This window comes from Pteropus medius, unplaced genomic scaffold (genome assembly GCF_902729225.1).
Source record: "Pteropus medius unplaced genomic scaffold, Ma_sr-lr_union100, whole genome shotgun sequence".
In the NCBI taxonomy this organism is placed as follows: Eukaryota; Metazoa; Chordata; class Mammalia; order Chiroptera; family Pteropodidae; genus Pteropus; species Pteropus medius.
In genome coordinates this window covers 519,888-538,906 of record NW_024355008.1, presented here as the reverse complement: position 1 = coordinate 538,906, position 19,019 = coordinate 519,888, and the positions used below count along the sequence as shown (strand labels likewise).

General features: G+C 38.6%; 1 protein-coding gene and 1 pseudogene across 1 annotated transcript in view; both read left to right on the top strand.

The window, feature by feature from the left end:
- The first annotated feature begins 4,469 nt into the window (after nucleotides 1-4,469).
- DCBLD2 (discoidin, CUB and LCCL domain containing 2) overlaps nucleotides 4,470-19,019 on the top strand; it is a 77,931-nt gene continuing 63,381 nt past the window's right edge. Inside the window, exon 1 of the mRNA XM_039856912.1 lies at nucleotides 4,470-5,029. Coding sequence (XP_039712846.1) covers nucleotides 4,822-5,029 — 208 coding nt within the window. The 5' untranslated portion in view covers nucleotides 4,470-4,821. The remainder of the gene's footprint in view (nucleotides 5,030-19,019) is intronic.
- LOC120598123 (60S ribosomal protein L13-like) lies at nucleotides 9,285-17,461 on the top strand (annotated as a pseudogene).

Sequence of the window (19,019 nt, the reverse complement as noted above, 5' to 3'; positions counted from 1 at the left end):
TCTGTCTTAAATTTGTTGTAACAAATGCCTAGATATTAAGAAAATATGAGTAGTATACCTGAGAGCTGGATTTGACTGAAATAACTAATTGAAAGAAGCTTACAAGATAAAGAGAAAAATGTATCCAAAGCACTTCTGTTCACAGAAAGGAAGAAAGTCTCCTTGGCAGAATTCAGACATTTAGCAACAAACTTGGCTGTAAACATTTATCCAAAGAGTCAACAGGACAAAGAAAATGCTCCTGTGGGAAAAGTAACCAGGTCTTAGGGCCCTGGGCTTTGAAGTTTGAAAATTTCCCCAGAACTGCCACATTCTTCTTTCTCTCCCACCCCACTGGAAGATCACAAAAATAAAAATTCTCGTTTGTTCCCTCTTTCTGTTATCCTGCCAAAAATATACACTCACTGATAAAGCCCACTAGTGATTCATTACATACCATCATCCCAAGGTTTTCAGTATAAATGCCATATTAAATGAGCCTCCTCTGTTTTATTAATGCTTAACAGACATTTAATAGCGATGATGGTGCCAATGATTCTTACCATATCTTTGCATTAAAACCCAGATGTTTCTCTATGAAGCAAAGGCACCAGCCCCTAGGTTCTTTTCCTCCATTCTTATTTTCTTAGCAGTAGCTGAACTGGGTATTCATTTGGAAGCAGAAGTAAGATGTAACCATTCTTTTCATATTTCTCCTTTTCTCTACAGGTCAATTCCATTTTCTCTATTCTTCTACTCTTTAATGAATTAAAGAAAGGAAATGAGAAAAAGGAAGAGAGAGAAGAGAGAAAGGAGAGAAAAGTCTGGTGAATTAAGATTTAGGTTGAGAATCTATATTTATATTTAACATGGAATAAACAAACAAATACATTGAAATGATACATATTTTAATTTGCTGGTATTTCATATATAACTATCCTATGTTTCTTTCTTGAAGCTCTCATCTTCCCCAGAGACTTTATCCAAAGTATTAATTCATTTTATCAATTAATGAATGGAGGTGACCATGGCTGCTACAAGTCCTATCATGTCAATGAACTCATGTGCAGTGAAGACACTGCTCAGTTTGTGTTTTTTCTGTCAGTCTTGTCCCCAAGGGAACCTGTAAAGCCCATACCTTTTTGAGAGGCTGTAGGAAGGAGCTAGGACCTGGGCTTCCCTTGTGGAGACACTTTAACTTCTGGGGGCCTCTGGCTGCTATCACAATGGCTATCTCCAGGCCTATCTGCTTTGGATCCTGATTAAAATCCCTGGTTCTGATTGAACCCAGCCATCTGGCTCACGTGAGTAAAATAGTCCTGGACAAGAATTGCTCCCACTGTCTCAGCAGATGTCAATCCCCAAACACACTAAGTCCCAGTGGCAAAAAAGATGACAAAGTTGGCTAGAGCAGCAAGTAGGGATTCAGAAAGATTACATAAACTGGAATTCCACTCTACCCGGGCATTGTCCTAGAAATGAATGCCTGTTATGTTCCTTTGGTGTAAGGTCCCACAAAGAGTTTGATGATCTCAGAGCAGTCTTCTGTCTTTTTTTTTTTTTTTGCAATTCAATAGAGTGACAATGATCAGAAGTGGGGAGAGAATAGGGGGCAGAAACAGCATCAACCCTTTCCCACATCTGTGCCATACCTTTTATTCCCTTGTGCATCCAGTTAAAGGGTCTCCACAAATGTTCTCTAGCCAGAGATCATACTCTGTATTTCCAAAGCAAAACCCAGGAAGCTGAAACATAAGACTGTAGAAATTGTCAAATGCTTTCCATCGCCAAGATCTTTTGATTTCCCCTCTTTAAAAATAATTCCAATTTGCCCCTTCCTCTCTCATTCCTTTTCTGCTAGTGACATTCAGAACCTCTTCACCTCTCTATTCTTTACTTTGAGTAACCCCTTAAAATACGAGACAGTGAGTAAAACAGGGATGAAAAAATGTAAGTGTTCCTACTTCTTGCTTTAGGCATATGTAATTTAGATCATTTTCGGCTGTATTTACAAGAATTAGAGGGGGCTATACCCCAGGTTTTGTCTGTTCCAGGAAGAGTTCCATAATTCTGCTAGTTCACAGGTAAATTATCTGCCTCTGGTGCAGTTCTATGTCGTCAACAGAATGCCTTTAAGTTTGAAATAATACCTTGATCTGTCATCACCTTTGTGACCTCAAGGTTATCACTGAATGCCCTATGAAAGGAGATGTCCAATAAACAAGATAGGTTGTCTCAAAGAGACTATTATGAGAAGTCAGTACATGACTCACTGCTGCCACATTAGCACATTATGTTTGATATGCCCAATATTGAATTCATAATCTTGTCTTCTACCTTCTCATCCAACCAAACAAGTTCCTCTTTCCCTATTCCCTTACTGTGGGAAAGGTACTGCTTTCTACCTAGTAACCTGAGTATCTTCCTCAATTCCTCCTTAGTCGCCACATCTAATCAGTCACTACATACATAAATATTCTTCCAGTCAGTCTTCCCTCTCTCAGCCCACTGCTACTGTAGTTCAGACTTACTGTCACTTTTTTAACTATACAAATCACTAGACCAGTCACCAGATCAGCAATTCTGGCTTCCACTCTCACTCCTACTCCAGTCCAATCCTCACCCTCTTGTCTGGTTGAGTTTTCTGAAATAATCTGATAATGTCCCTTTTTCTTAGAACTCTTTAGTTGTTTTTCAATGCTGCAAAATAAAATCCTGGCTCCTTAGCCTGTCTTAGATCTTGCCCTTATTGATCTTTCCAGACTAGTCTTTAGTTCCTCCCATTAAGCCAGCAATAATTAGCACCATTCACCTGCTATCCAGCCTACTTTGCCTCCTGACTGAGAGCATCTTCCTTACTTTGTCCTCTTATTCAGACAGCTGGAGTTTCATAATTGCCATAATGGGTTTCTTAAAATCCTTCTATTGCGATATTGTAGCACCAGTCCATACATTGCTGATAGCAATGGATTTATTTACATGGTTGCTTCCCTCATAGAACATAGACTCTTATGTTTAAACTTTGGATGCCCACTGCCTACATTAGGCAGAAAGCATAGTAGGATTTGATAGGCATCCAATAAATGCTTATCAAATAAATTTGGTAGCAAGGTTAATGCATGACAGATCTGCAGGGGAGTTAAAAAATTACTTCCAAAGTCCTTTCCAATTCTCAGATTTTCATTGGAGGAAATTAGACCTTCCCATGGTTTTGAATGTTGCATGTATTCATGACTTCCACACAGAACTTCAGAGTACTCCTTAACCTAAGCATTAGACCAAAATGTCCACCTGCCTTTATATAGCTTCACATATTAACTGAGAGGACATCTCAAACTATGTCCAAAATTAACTCACTTTCCCACACAACCTGCTCCACTTTTCCAGTTTCCTGTATTTGTTAATGACACCATCCTCCTTTTAGGGGCTCGTATAAAAGACATCCAGGATGGCACCTTTTTCCTCTCTAAAACCCATCACCTGCTAGTCCTGTGGATTTCTCTTTCCCAAAGATCAGATTTTTTTCTGTCACTCCATCCCTTTACAGTCGCCATCAAATTGCTTGCGACTTTAATTAGCACTTATTTTATCCTGACTTTCATGATGTATTTCCATCTCTGTCCTAACACTAGATCCTGGGAGATTTCTGTATTATGGCCACAACTCCCACAACTCATAGCATAGCGTTTGCAGGTTAAATCGCAGGTGCTCAGCAACTCTTGGTAGAATGACTGAATGAATGTTAAGATGTTGTTAGATTTAAATTACTTTGGGAGGCGTGGATCTTGTTATATATATCCCCCTCCAATTTAGTAAATAGAGTAAAAGGCATTGAAAACAGGAAAGACATATTTTAAAATTGCACACTGATCTGTTATTTGTAAATCGGAGTCGCTACAACAATTGGCTGTACTTTTAATAATAATGGTGATGACAATAATAATAAACTCTGCTCTATTAAAAGAAAGAAAGAAAGAAAAAAGTCCTTTAGACTCAGCTCCCAGCAAAAACCATCCACGATCCAGGTTTCCCACCCCTTCCAGTGGCCTGATGCGCGGCGAGGGAGGAGCAATAAGTCAGCAAGGCCTGAGGAGCAAGGAGAGCCGGATGGGGGAAGTCCCGGAAGTCATTGACCAGAGCAAGCACCCGCCTCAGTGGGATCAGCTTGGGCTGAGGTCCCAACAATAACATACGCGCGGGCCCGGCGGGGGCCGCGCGGGGCCGACCTTGGGGGCGGAACCCAGATTGGGGAAGGCGGGTGGGACGCTTCCCAAGGCCTCAGGGGATTGGAGAAGAGAGATGAGAGTGGTGGAGCTAGAGGAGTGGGCCGGGGAGCTAACGGGTCGATCGAGGAGAGAGCATGTTGATTGGGTGGCGCGGGGGGAGACGGACAGGAGCCAACCTCGGATTGGTCGGGTATGCCGAGGAGGCGTGGCCGAGCGCGCAAGAGGGAGCGCGAGGGAGCGGGCGGGCGACCTGCCTGCCAGCTAGCCGGAGCGGCGGGCGAGCGCGGCGAGCAGGGGCCGGGTCGCAGAGCGTGGTGCGGGGGGTGCGCTCCCCAGCTCCACCGCAGGCAAACCCCGCGCCTCGAGCACCCTGATTCCTTCCCTCCTCTCCCCTGCACTCCTGCCTGGGGTCTTGGGCGGGGAGCGGAGGGAAGGAACGAAGGAGGAGGAGGCAAAAGCGGAGTGAGGGGCGGAGGGGGTCCCGGCGCGAGGAGAGGCACGCGTTGCTTCTCGCTCTCCCGCCGCATCCGCCCCCTCCTTGCCCGGTGCTGCGGCCCCAGGGCCCGCGGGACTCCCGGGACGCCCGCACTATGCAGGCGGACTGCCTGCCGCCGCGATGGCGAGCTGGGGGGTGGTGAGAACCGGGCGCAGCCCGCACCGTTCCCGAGTCCGGGCCGCGGCCGCCGCCCCCGCCCGGGCCGCGTTCCCCCACTCGCACTCCTGCCTCCTCCCTCCCCGCTCCGACTCTTCCTCCTCCCCTATGCCTCTGTTCCTCCTGTTCTTATTTATCCTCCTGCTGCTCGAGGACGCCGGAGCCCAGCAAGGTGAGTGGTCGCCCGGGAACGCGCGGCGCGAGGAGCCCCACGGGCAGCGGGGTCGCGGGGAGAGCCTCCCGGGCGCCAGGTCTCCCAGCCATTGGCGGAATCGCAGACGCTCGCGGGAGATGCCCTGAACCTCTGTGCGCGGGCGGACCTGGCACCGCACTCACGAGGTTGTGTGGGAAAGGTGGGATCAGCCTGTTGTCCTCAAGTTGGCGCGGCTTTACTTTTGGGCAAGGCCATTCATTTTCCTAAGAGGGAAGTGAGACCCTGCTATCAGGGCCTCCTTTTTGGTATTGCTTTCTTCTTGGGGAAATCTTGGGGTGGAAAAAAACTTTTGGAGACGTGACCCCTGAAGTTAAGCTAAATGGATGGATGAATGGACAGAATAGAAAGGCAGAGTAATTAAACAGCAACTTAAACCTATTAAAGTCTAGTGGCTATAATTACTCTCTTGTGAAAGTGCTCAGGTTCAAAAGCGAATGAAATTGATTCTGGTTATCTTTGAATCGGTTTCAGAACGTGTCCTTTAAAATTCCCTTCTTATTAATATGGTGGTCTAGATTGCCTAGACCCAGTGTTTGACCTAATGCAACATACTATATTGCCTAAAGGGAGCGTTCCACGTTAAAAGGATAAGGCCTTTTCAGAAAGGGACAAAACTTTTTCAATCTACAATCCTTGAAAAACCTATTCCAGAAGTGAGCAAAACTGTTTATTGAATAATCACCATGCTGGAAAGAGAATGCAGAGCTGATTTTTTCCACCCTTTTAGTACAATTTTCAGGCAGCGAACCGCAATTTTGGAATCATTTTGTCATCAGTTATTGAACACATTTTCCGTTGTATTCCCCATTTTATTGCAGTGGAAGGGTAAAGAAAGATTAGATCATTACTGATGGCTGAGAAGATTTTTTTTAATTGATCTCCAGTTTAAGTCCATCTTAATGTTGCTCTCATGTGGTTTTAAGTTGCGTATGGACTCATGGAGATAAGTCTGTCATTATGAAGATGCTGAAACTTTGACAGGCATATGGAAATCTCTAAGGAAAAAACGTATTTGGTAAACTGACTTAGATCTAGGCACAGTTCTACACAATGTAGATGCTTAGTATTCAGGTTTTAGTTAAATCTTAAATAAATTTTTGAACATCAGCACTTGATAGAGTGAAATTCTTCCCTCCATTGAAGTTTTAGAGCCTGTACTTCTATTTCTCTCCTGGTAGGAAAAAAAACAAACAGGCTTATATTTAGCTAACACTTATTGGCATTTTCTTTGTGGCAGGCACAGTACCAAGTGGTTTACAATGTATTAACTTAATCCTCACCGCAACCATTTGAGATAGATATTGTTATCCCATTTCAAACGTGGGAAACTGAGACACAAAAATATAAGGTACCTTGATACAGAAAGGAATATAACTTTTTCTACATAAGCAGACAACTCTTTTGCTTATTTCTAGATCTGAAAGTGTTTATATCATGTTTTAAAAAATATATGTATATTTGAACAGGATAGAATCAGTTATATGTCAACCCCTGCCAAATGAGATGATTGCCTTGTTTTTAGAATTTCTCAAGCATGATCTTTAACATTACCTTTTTTTAAAGACTTAGTTTCAGTTTTACCAGAGCATTTTAACAAATATGTTTCTCTTTCACAGTGTCATATAAACACCAGTGTAGATTAACACAAATAGAAATGATGTTGGTAATTTAAAAGACCTAATTTCTAGTTCTAAGTTCATTGTGTAAATGTTGTTAAGTCGTTTAATTTCTTCATGCCTCACTTTTCCTATATTGGTGATACAAGAATACATAACTGTTCCATAACTTAATGAAAATGAAATGATAGTACACAAGAGTTTTGCAAAGGGGAAAGCATAGTATAGCTGTAACTGATTATCATTGTTAATCTTGAGCTTACTAAATTATCTGATAAAGTAAGGACCAGTTAGATATATATCGCCTGAAAACTCAGGAATTGTGTTGGATTTGAACTCCCCGGTTTTTAAAATTGTATTTTCTTACTCAAAGAACCCTGGTGTAGTCTGTAGTAGAATTGCTTTTAAACCAGTCTTCCTCATCTAACAGATGTGCATCAGGGTCCACTAGTGTTCCCTTGCATAACCTGAAAAGAAGTGTAATTTCAAAATGAGAAGGAGTGCTTTAAAACAGCTACAGAATTTTTAATAATGGGAATATCTACATGTTGTAATTTTAAGTTAAAAACTGGAGTTTTCACTTAAGTAGAAGGAAAAAGACTGGAAGGAAATAATAAAATGATACCAGCTGTCTTTTGCTGGTAGAGTTGTGGGTAATTTCTTATTTACACTTTTCCAAATTTTCTGCAGTTTGCATATAGTCAGAGTAAAAAATAAGCTGTGCAAAAATGTTTTGTGGTAGATTTTATTTTTTCTCAGACAGCCGAGGTAGAAATGCATGTATGTTGAGGTAGAATGGTGCTTCAGATTTTTTTTTACTCTTTCAAACATCATTTTGAAATAGTAGGAGATATTACCCTCATTCCAGTTAATGCCATACATAGCTATTCTTCAGCATGTTTTCTGCTGAAAAAGTGATTTTTTATTTGGCTCAGAATAAAATTTAACATTGGTCTGAAAACTTATCAACCTTACACAGCAGAGATGTATTTTAACCAATTTCCTATCATTAATATATAGATTGTTTATTCACATCTGTTTTACTATCATGGCGTTTTAGATATGGCTTATATTTGTATTTTTTAGTTGTAAATTTGATATTAAGTTTATCTTCAAAATCTTTTTATTGAAAACTCTTTGCTGTAAAATGTATGTCTTTCTAAGAAACAGTTAAATTGATGAAACTTATGCTGATTGCATTTTAGCTACTGTAATAAATTTGCTTAATAGGAAGTTTAGGGTCTCCTATAAATGAATTTTTATCTCCAGTTTACATTATGATTGTAGGAATTGGTGTCACCTCATCTCAGAAGCTCAGCTTCCTCATTTGTATCACAGAGGCCTTGTCTGCCTTCAGGGTTAGAATATATTTGAATGTGGAGTGAATTTTAAAATTCTTTAAGACTAACTTATTTATGACTATTAATATGAAGATGGGGTTCTTTTGTTTGCTAATTTAATGAACCTGTGAAACAAATCAGGTTCTTTTGTAAAAGAATTAAGTTTTACAATATTTGGAACTAATGTGTGTAGAAAAAAATTATATTCCTTTATTTGCCTTTATTTGCCTTTATTTGCTAGTGACGCAGGGAAATTTCTTGAACAGTATTTGTGAATTGTCAGAATTGAAAAGTACACCTCTCTTTGCAGAAGACATGTGTAATTCTAGTATTAACAGGATAGTTTAGAATTTTCTATTGTCTTTCTTGGTGTGATAAAACATCAGGACTCATGTAGTTTCGTTTAGTGGCAAAAATCAAAGCATCCTTTTTCTGCTATAGTTCTGATTAATTTTGCACAATGGAAGTTATAGCACATGTTTCATACACATTAGTGATTGGATTAAAATCCATATTTTTAAAATTTATAAAGGAAAAATTAACTATAAAATTACAGGTTAATGATTTTTAGGTAGTTTCATAATGTTATAAGCAAAGAGGAAATATTTCCCTTTGGAGATAGTTAATTATATTTGTTAAACATCTGAGCTTCATTCTAGAAGATGAACATAAAAAAAAACCCTTAAAAGAGTGAAATTCATATAAGTGAAAGTACCAGTACTGGAATTAAAATGACAAATTAATTAATTTTTAGAAAGAAGTAATGAGATTACACTATGATATGGATAGGCTAGATGCATGTAAAGGTAGATGTTAAATTTAGGAATACGCTTAATAAAATGAACTGGGAATGTGAAAATATAGGTGGTAACATTGGGCGTTAATTGAATGCATGCAGATAGTTTCTGTTTCCACTTCCTCATTAGTTGGAAAGATGTGGAATGATGACATAAAATTAGGATTAGGAGAGGCTTTATAGAGCTAGTGATATTTGCTAAATGTGATTATTGAAGTATGAAGTGAGACATCTTGACAATTTTTCTTGTGTGGCTCATGAATTCAGTATATTTTAGAACAACTTATGGCCTTAGCACTTTATTTTTTTTTAATATTGTATAGATAACAATGATCGTTACTCAAACAAAATATTAAATGATAATTATCCACAGTTGTATCCCCTAATCTATCAACCTATAGTTTTTATGTCCCTTTTTCTTCCATATTCACACACCATTGATCTCTTTACATAATCTTCCATGGTTGTAATTTTAATACTCTTGTGTTATGTTCTATAGACATATCATGTTAAAATTAATTTACAGGCTGACACATAAGCATACATTTAAAATACAAGATGAAAATTTCAAATATAAAAATTTCCTATAAGTCGTTCATTATTTATGAAGTAATTACTATATTGTTCAGAACTGACATTACATTTATTTTCTTTATTCCATTGGATTAAATTTTTCATTCACAATAGACCTTTGAGAAAGTACAGTAAGTCCTCAAAGACGTTGATAGGTTCCACGACATATAATTAAACCCAGTTTACTGCAGGCTCCTTGATATAAACAAGTATTAAGTTCTTATGGAATCTCATCGATGTTATAACAAAATGATATTGAATGAAAGACGTTATTTGAGGACCTGCTGTATTTCAGTTCAAAATACTAGCTTAGAAACATACATCATGCTGATTTTCCAGATTATGTGTATTAAATCAATATAGTCTATGAGGACAGAAAATATGTATAGATATTCAAATAAAGTAGTACTTAATTAGTTCCTGTGTCTGTGAAGCAGATGGGATAATGAGGTGGTCTTAAAAGCCTGCTAAAACATCATCTACTAGATCAGTCTGCACTCTGAAGGGTGTGTAGTTTGAAGAAAAACTTTAATTAGCTACTTTAATTGTGGAAAAGACCTCAAGGTGCAAGCTCCCTCAGCTGCTTTCTAAGGAGAGCGGACTCAGAGTTCCCTGCAAGGTTTTTGTTGAGTAGGATGCCTGCAAGTTTGCAGTCCAAATGGAATTGCTTGGGATCAAGGAGAGGATGCTGGTATTCTTTATCATTCTCATTAAGAACTATCAGCATGAAGGAGTATCAGTTATGAGCTCCAAGCATATGTCATTACAGTCCAGGGATATTCAGAGAAGAGTAAAACATTGTCATTGTTTTCAGAGAACCTATAGTTTGGGAAATAATCTCCAAGTTGGACTATATGTAAATATAACCAAGGCAGATTGCAAAGTGCTGCTTACGACACCGAGGGAAGTAAGAAAAGCCTTGCTGATAAAGTGGCTTTAAGTGGGTAAGCTTTAAAGGATTGTTAGATTTCTAGTCCACAGTGACGGCAGACATTTGAAGAGTAAAGATCTCACAAGATCAGAACAGCAAGGAGGTAAGAAAGCATGGGAGTATAAAAGCCTACCCTATTGGAATGACTAGACAGCCTCTGGTCCTGGACCACTGCTTTCTCCTTGAGCCCCATGCCTTGCACCTCTGCCCAGTCATTGGGCAAATATTTGTGGGCTATGGTTCTATGCACTGAGGTACTGCCCCCTTGGAACTAAATTACTACTACAGTGTGGCCAGCAGCCCCTTTTCTCCTATAAGATACAATCCAAACTCCTTCACATATTATATATGTAATTTTTTCACAGTCTGGTCCCTCCCTTCCTCTCTGACTTATTCTCATCTCAGTGGCCCTCATGCTTAATAGTTCCATTGTAAGACTGAGCTACTTTTTATTTTAATTAAAAAAAAAATTTATTCAACGATAATTTAGTTTTTTTCCCTATTTTATTTTTTATTTTTATTACGGTGACATTGGTTAACGAAATCCAGTAAGTTTCAGGTATACAATTCAGCAGTAACTTATTCTTTTAAAGTATCATTTTATGCTTTTTTGACTCATTCCCTGAATTGATCTCTTTACATATGACGTTTCTCAACTTGAAATGTCTGCTTGCTAAACTCCTAATTGTCCTTCAAAACTCCTCTTGGGTTTCATCCCCTCTGTGAAGAGTTTTCTAACCATCACCCCACACTCATCTCCGGATAGTACTTTTCATTATGTCTCTTCATCCATTAATCATACTATATTTTAAATATTTGTTACTGGCAGAGAGTTTTATTTATTTCCTTATTTCTAATGCTTTAGCATCATGTCTGTCATTCAAAAAATGTGAATTGAGTGACTCTCTGGCCCCAAGCACATTCTTTGGTGTTAGTCACAGGGCACCTGCATGTCCTTCACATCACCATCCACAGTTGGCAGGTAGTTCAAGAGCCTGGGCTTCTCAGTCCCATGATGATAGGGCCCTTTCTGGAACCTACCTCCTCAGATCCTACCACTACGCTCAGTGTTTCCCAGCCACCCTCTTCCCAGGAGTTGGACCCCCTCGCTGCCCACCCCGCTTGAGGAGAGGAGTCCTCCTCCATCTGGAACTCTGAACATAGCCATGACTACTTCTTAGAAAATACTGCTGTGCCCACCTGTCAGATAGATCGTCTTTTAAAGACAGTTAACAGCCTAAATCAATGTCAGCAAGTTGAATGTACTCCTTTGCTCTCTCTTTCAAAGTTTCATTTGAATGGCTACCTCCACCATTATAAACCGCCCCCTCGTTTTGGTTCTAGTAATTACTTGCCTCCTTCTTAATCACCATCTGAGATTCCTGGAGAACGCTCAGGTACCTTCAGTAATCTAGTGTCATAGGAAAATAATGAGAAACAAGACTGGAAAGGTCAGTGGTAACATTATCGTGAAGGACTTTCTGTTGAGGGGCAGACTGTGGAGTGTGTACCTGAGATACTAGGCCTGGCATCAGCCTTAAGTTCCTCCACCTTCACCCAGTCCATTAGTCCATCTTCAAGTTCACTTGTCTCTTACTCGGCCCAAGCACCCAAGTCCATCATCTCAATGATGCTGTCCCCCCCGGTCTTCAACAGATCCCACACTTGGGCTCACATACCAGTCCCCACTGTCTACTGTCTATGTTGTTTGGTTCTGGATAGCTCAAGATTACTGGAGAAAGGCATGTGGCCATTGTGATTAGAGCTCACAGATGAGGACTACTGATCAAATCTCAAATGGGAATTACTCCTCAGCAGCAGCATTGTGATTATCCCACTTCACAAAGCTTAACTCCTGCTCTGCTCCTCGTCCCTGTGCAGTGTAACTTTGCCTCCTGCCTCATCTTTCCTTCTAGAAACACCTAAGGGCTAATTAAAATAAAGATTCCCAGGCCCCCATTTCCATAGTTTCTTATAAATATGTCAAAAAAAGTTATCTGGAACCTAGGTTAAAAAAAAGAAAGGTAAATAGCATTCTCTAATGCAGGGGTCCCCAACCCCTGGGCCGTGGACCGCTACCTGTCTGTGGCCTGTTAGGAACCGGGCCGCACAGCAGGGTGAGTGGCAGGCAAGTGAAGCTTCACCTGTATTTGCAGCTGCTCCACCATGCTAGCATCACTATCTCAGTTCCACCTCAGATCATCAGGCATTAGATACTTATAGCACTGGTCCCTGGTGTCAAAAAGGTTGGGGTCTGCTGTTCTAATGACATATATCCCCTGGGTTTTGTGATTTTTTTTTTTCCAGTAATACTCAGTTTTTTGGCAAAGAGAGATCATTTGTCCCAGGGCCGAAGGTTTGCCAGGCAGATACCCAAGGATGACACAGTGGCTAGGAAATGAAGGTACCAGAGTTAAGTGTAGTCGACACACTGGACATGAAGTCCAGGCTGAGTAATGAAAGAAATTAGGCCAGGACAAAATTAGTAGATGGGGAGAAAAGAAAGAAATCAAGTTCACCGAAAGTATGCCGTGGGTATAAGAGCTTAAAAGTCAGGATACTGACCAGGAGAGTAAGATGTTTAAAATTGTTGAGATTTCAGAGGTGGAAGCAGTCTCCAGTAATGGCGAAAACAAAGTCCAGGTTATGGTCTTGAGAGTAACTGAAGTGAAGTAGAGGTCACTGGGCAGATTAGTAAGAATTTCTTTCGCATGGATTTATACTTTTCACAAGACACACTTGAAGCTTTAAAGTGGCTATAAATTTTCTAAACTAACAGGTCATTTTTCTTTTTCTTTAGTTAGATCGTGGCCAGATGCACAAGATCTACATATGGGCAAAAGCCTTTCTGGTCTTTTATGACCATAATAGTACCCTCAGACATTTATTGAGCACATTATTGTGGGTTAGGCCCTCCATGTTAGGTCTTTTCATACAGTATCTCATTTAATTCTTAGCCTATGTAGTTTGAGTTGTTAGTATCCCCATTTTTAAAAACTGCGGTTTAGCAATCATAACCTTCTTAAGGTCACAGTGAGTGGTAGGTAGGACCTTTAAATTCATTGTATGATGCTAGAGCCCATTTGCTTAACCTTATATTCTGAGTATGTGCTTAGTGGAGGTTGAAGAGGACTTATACATCTCACATTCCTTCATGTAATTCAGTTTTGTAAATTATCACACATGCAGAGATAAATTTGGGCTTAAAAAAGAATGAAGCTGAGAGCTATTTTTTTTTTTTTCCCTAAAAAATATCCAGTGACCCTCTTTTAGGCTCTAAATGAATATCCTTCTTATGCAGTATTTTTTTTAAAATGAGTGAAATTAAAAGTAGTACTTCGAACTATGTAAGATTTGTAGTGATGCAACTTTTAAAATTTTACAGTAATAGGACTGATATAGTGCTTCTGGTTTAAAAATTCAGTGCTAAATAATACATTGAAAATATTGTAGCCAAATGAACCTAGGATTAAGACTCACAGGTTATTCTTTTGAACACTTTTCTACTCTCTAAATGCCTTTTTTTTAGATGATTATAAGATATCACACATGTATTATAAGATATGACAGAAGTCACAATTAGAGGAAGTATAGTCGGACTCACTAGTTCAGTGATAATCCTTGAAAGTGCACTGGAAAAGTAAAAACCTTTCATAGTTTATAATAACCGTAATGAAAGTTATATTGTTTTACAGTATTGGCATATTTCTGCAAACTTCCTGCATTTGTTTGCTCTTGTTAAAGAAAGTATTTTTTAAAGTTGCACAGTGTTCATATTAATGTAATTTAACAATTAAGATAATTTATATTATTTAGTAATGTGACTAAAATACGGGGGGTGGCTGGAGGGTCAATTGAAATCAGTATCACAAATTTTATCAAAAAAAAAAAAACCCACTTGATTTGAAGTTTACAGCAGCCTAAGGTAAGCGTGTGTTCCTTGCGTTAATTCATTGTTATTTAAATATGTTTAATGTTCTTTCTGTTTTCTCTAAGGACAAATAGTAAAATAAATTCAGTTATTTTCCTGGAACAATATCAAAATTTGTATCTAGCTTAACACATCTGACCTTACGCTCTTCAGAGGAAATGAATGCATGTTTTATGAGTAATTCCCCAGATATATCTGCAGCCAAAGGAGCAGTGAGATCAAATTCCAGTATTTTTTCTCCACTGAAATAAAATTCAAAAATTACATTATCAGGCTTCTACCCTTTATGGTCAGTTATAGTCTAGGGGAGGAGCAGAAAGGGAAGTTGACTGATGGTGGTGATGACGGAGTTAGAGAAAGAGTTGGTGATGTTGGCATTGTTGATGAGAATATTTGGATTGCTCCTGTGATACTCATTTTGAAAGTTATATTTCCAGTCATAGTTGTGCTCTTTTTGTCAATTCTGCCTTATGAAATTGAGTAGAATAGTAGGCAATATAGGCTAGCCACAGATCATTGTTTCCAATATACAAATCTAAGAAAAATTGGGTACCATTACTCCTGACCCTATTTGTACCCTTTTCCCCCTAACATTAAGAGCTCTGGACCCAAAAATCAAATTATTGGAGGGCTGTAAACTAATAAAAAGGATTTTTTCCCTTTAACTTGAAAAATAAAGCATTCTATTTACTTGTTTTAAAAATTTGGAAGTTGGCCTTTCTGGTGGCTGTTCTCCCTCAGAGGAGGTACGTAGGGAGCAGGCATGACACCCAGCCAAAGTGGCATGATCCTGAAGCCCCACTTCCACAAGGGCTGGCAGTGGTGTGTGGCCACGTGGTTTAAGCAGCCGGCATGGAAGATCTGCAGACGCAAGGCCCAGCAAGCCAAAGCGCTCCACATCGTCCCACACCCGGACTCATCCGGCCCTTAGAGAGATACCCCACAGAGAGGTACCACACCAAAGTGTGAGCTGGCAGGGGCTTCAGCTTGGAGGCATTAAGGGTGGCCAGCATCCACAAGAAGGTGGCCCAGACCATTGGGATCTCAGTGGATCCGAGGAGGCGGAATAAGTCCACCGAGTCCCTGCAGGCTAACATGCAGCGCATGAAGGAGCACTGCATACCACTCCAAGCTCATCCTTTTCCCCAGGAAGCCCTCGGTCCCCAAGAAGGGAGACAGCTCTGCTAAAGAACTCAAATTGGCTACCCAGCTGACAGGACCAGTCATGCCCATACAGAATGCTACAAGAAGGAGAAAGCCATGGTTATCACAGAGGAAGAGAACTTCAAGGCATCTGCCAGTCTTTGCATGGCCTGTGCCAATGCCAGGATTCTTGGCAAAGAAGCAGCAGAATGGGATGTTGAAAAGAAAAACAATTGGGAAGTGGGAACATAAAACTCTTTAGTATAACTGTTGACCTTTGAGGGTCAACTATTCCTTGGGTTGTACCCACAACGAGCAAAACAGTCACCTTTTGGGCCAAATGAACCTCAGCCAAGAGCTAACCCAGATCTGTCTGAAATTGCCTGCCCTTTGTGCTTCTCAGCTTCAGCACTGTTGACATTTAGGATGGATCAGTCTTTTTTTCTGGCGGGGGGGAGGGGCTGTCCTGTACATTGCAAGATATTTTAGCAGCATTCCTGGTCTCTACTCACTAGATGCTAGTAGCACCCATCCCCTCCAGTGTAACAGCCAAAAATGTCTCCAGACATTTTCATATGGGAGGTAAAAATCACTTCTGTGGGGACCTTCCCCCCAGTTAGAACCATCGCTCCAAGAGTATTAGGTGCTTTGTTGATAAAGAGTACTGTCTGGATTTTAGTTTTACTTTAAAATATTTTGTTATATTTTAAGTGTTTTGTTGTAGAGTAGACTTTAAAGAACTGTAAAAATAAACTGGGGGCACATTTTCTAATTTGGGGGTAAAATTGAGGACAGGGTCTTTCTTTGAGAATTCAACATTATATCCTTTGGATCCCTAGTACAGTGTTTTCGAGACTGCAGAGGGGGACCCTTTAGTGAATTAGGAATATACGTGCAAGAGTGTATAGGGTTACAGTGTAAAATGTATTTCTTTGCAATATCAGGAAAACATTCAAAAACTGCCGGCCTAGTTAGTATGTATACGCCCAACTTCCCTTTTCAAACTGGAATATTCTAAATATATACTTCACAGCAGTAGGCATTTGGCCAGACCAACTAAGCAATTTATCTAGTCAGGTTAAACTTATCAGATAGCCTTTGAAAGATGAAACATTCAAACTTGTTCATTGCAGTAGATTTGAGACTTTCTTTTAATTTTGGTTTCTGGTGCGTATCTTGTTTTCAAGAGGAGGAAGCTCTGAACTCCATCACATATTTTAGAACATTCTTGGCACATTACTTGTGGACTGTTCGTGCCCTCCCCCTACACAAGATGCTGGAAAAAGACAGCTCCATTTTAATTGTTTTTTTTCATCATCATGCACACAAAAGTCCTGTTTTTCATCAGGTAGAATTATTGCATTAACTTTTGTAGAAATTATGCTTTATGGAGGAAAGGACAAGGAACATTTTGTGTATATATTGACACTCCTACAAAGATATGAACATAAAGACATCTAAAAATTACTCCTAACACTCTACTTGCACTCCTTCTGTAAAGTTCATTTTAAAATCACAATGTTAAGTAAAATAGTAGAGAAATGCATTAAACACAACAATCTGCCATTACCGAGTAATGAATTCAGCTGTTATTAGGAAATCCTTGGCTTCTTGAAATCTATCAACACATCAGTCACTTAAAAATCTGCCTTACTTTCTATTTACTAAAGAAAATACATTTATACTTTGAGTTATTTCATTTATTCAGTGGCTGCCTTTAAAAGATTGAAACACTTCCAGAAAGCAGGTTTTTATCTTTTCAATAGCAAGAGAACATTTCAGGCTAGTTTCATAATGTTAGAAATCTGTCTCAGAATAGTTGTTTTTTCTCTAAAGAAAAATGTTAATGATTGTTCAAATGTTATTTAATTAGAATTCACTTATTTTCACAGTGGAGGTTTTTATATCTCTGTGTTTTCAATTTAGATGAGATACACCAGAGATATTCAAGGTATTTTCATGGTAGTTTCAGGGAAAATATGTGGTGGTTTTTTTGCCTCTGAGTCTTATTCCATTCTAAGTTTTATATTTGCAAAAGATCAACGGGTATATAACAAGAATTTACATTTTTTTTAAACTTATTCCATTCTAAGTTTTATATTTGCAAAAGATCAACGGATATATAACAAGAATTTACATTTTTTTTTATAGTATGTGTATATATTATGTTATTGAGCAGCTATGCTTATTCTTATATGGGAGATAAAAGCAGGTGTAGAAGATAGGTAGTTTAATGTTGCTTAAAAACTAAGCTTTATATGACATTTGTTTAGGAAGCCAGATTACTAGTACTAACCTTTAAAAATAGATTAAGTAACAATACTAAGTATGGATTTGAGAATAAAATTTCATTTCTTTATCAACAAAGGATATGAAGTATTATCAGAATCTAGGTACAGCGTTGTTCCTTCATTAAAGTTAGTTTTGAGACTAGTTTGAAATTATTTTTTCATAAGTTAATGTACAGTTTCCTTATTCATCGCATTAGTAACATTTATTCTCCAACTACTACTTGCTAGATACTACATTAAGTTCTTATTTATAGACCTTTAAAGCTTTCATCTGTTCTAATACGATATCAGCACTACATTGTTCTTAAAGATAATAAATCAAGATAATAGAAAATTCTATTACAGACATCTGTATCCATCATAAGGTTAAAACCCAGCAGTGTCATTTTCAATATAGTTTTTTTGTGTAAGTACTGAACTGTTCCAAAAAGTGATTATAAATAGCTCTTTTGAAGGAGAAAACACTATCATTTTAAAAGGATGAATTCATCTCTCTATTAGAGATTTTTTTGAAATCCATCATTAAGGAATGCTAAATGGTACAGTTGAAGCAGCAGCTGAAACTTCTTTATCAATATAACATGCCTCCTGCTCAGTAAAATAACATTTTATAATAAAGAGAAGGGTGCAAATATAAACAGTATGTTAAGTTACCTGGGTTTCCATATCCAGTTGCTGAAGAAATTTCTGAAGCAAATAATGCTGCTACCAAGATTCGAAGGTTATTTTTCCTAATCTTTAATAAGCCGTTAAACTATTACATTTTTCTCATTCTATAGGGAAAAATGAGACTCTCGGAGAGAGATTACCCAGTAGTAAAATTTCAGTAGAATAGAAAATTAAACTTTATTAAATATTGTTTTAATACCTTCGAAAAGGAATGCCTTCAGTGTGTAATGTGGTTAATAATTGTATAGTCTTTATATTGTTTTTAGAAATTCAATTTCTCAGATTTTAGAAGAGGTTCAAGATATTTGTAAATAAATGGATGAAGCTTATCACATACTTTTGTTTTTATAGTTTACATTTACTTTAAAGCAGTTACTATGAATTGCTGCTCTTAAACATTGGAATTATCTGTATTTATTGCCAAGTAATGTTTACTTTTAATCTAATTCAGATCGGAAGGTTCTTTGAACTCACAAATTGGTAAAGATAATCATTGATTATTTTAACCTAACTTGGCTTCACTTGGCTCCTGTGCATAGATGTACTAAGAACTGTCATCTGTTTTATCTTGTGTAAGGAAGAGTATTGGTGATATAAAATATCTAGAATCATACATATTTTTAAATCTTCACAAAAAATCCTAATTATTTATAGTATA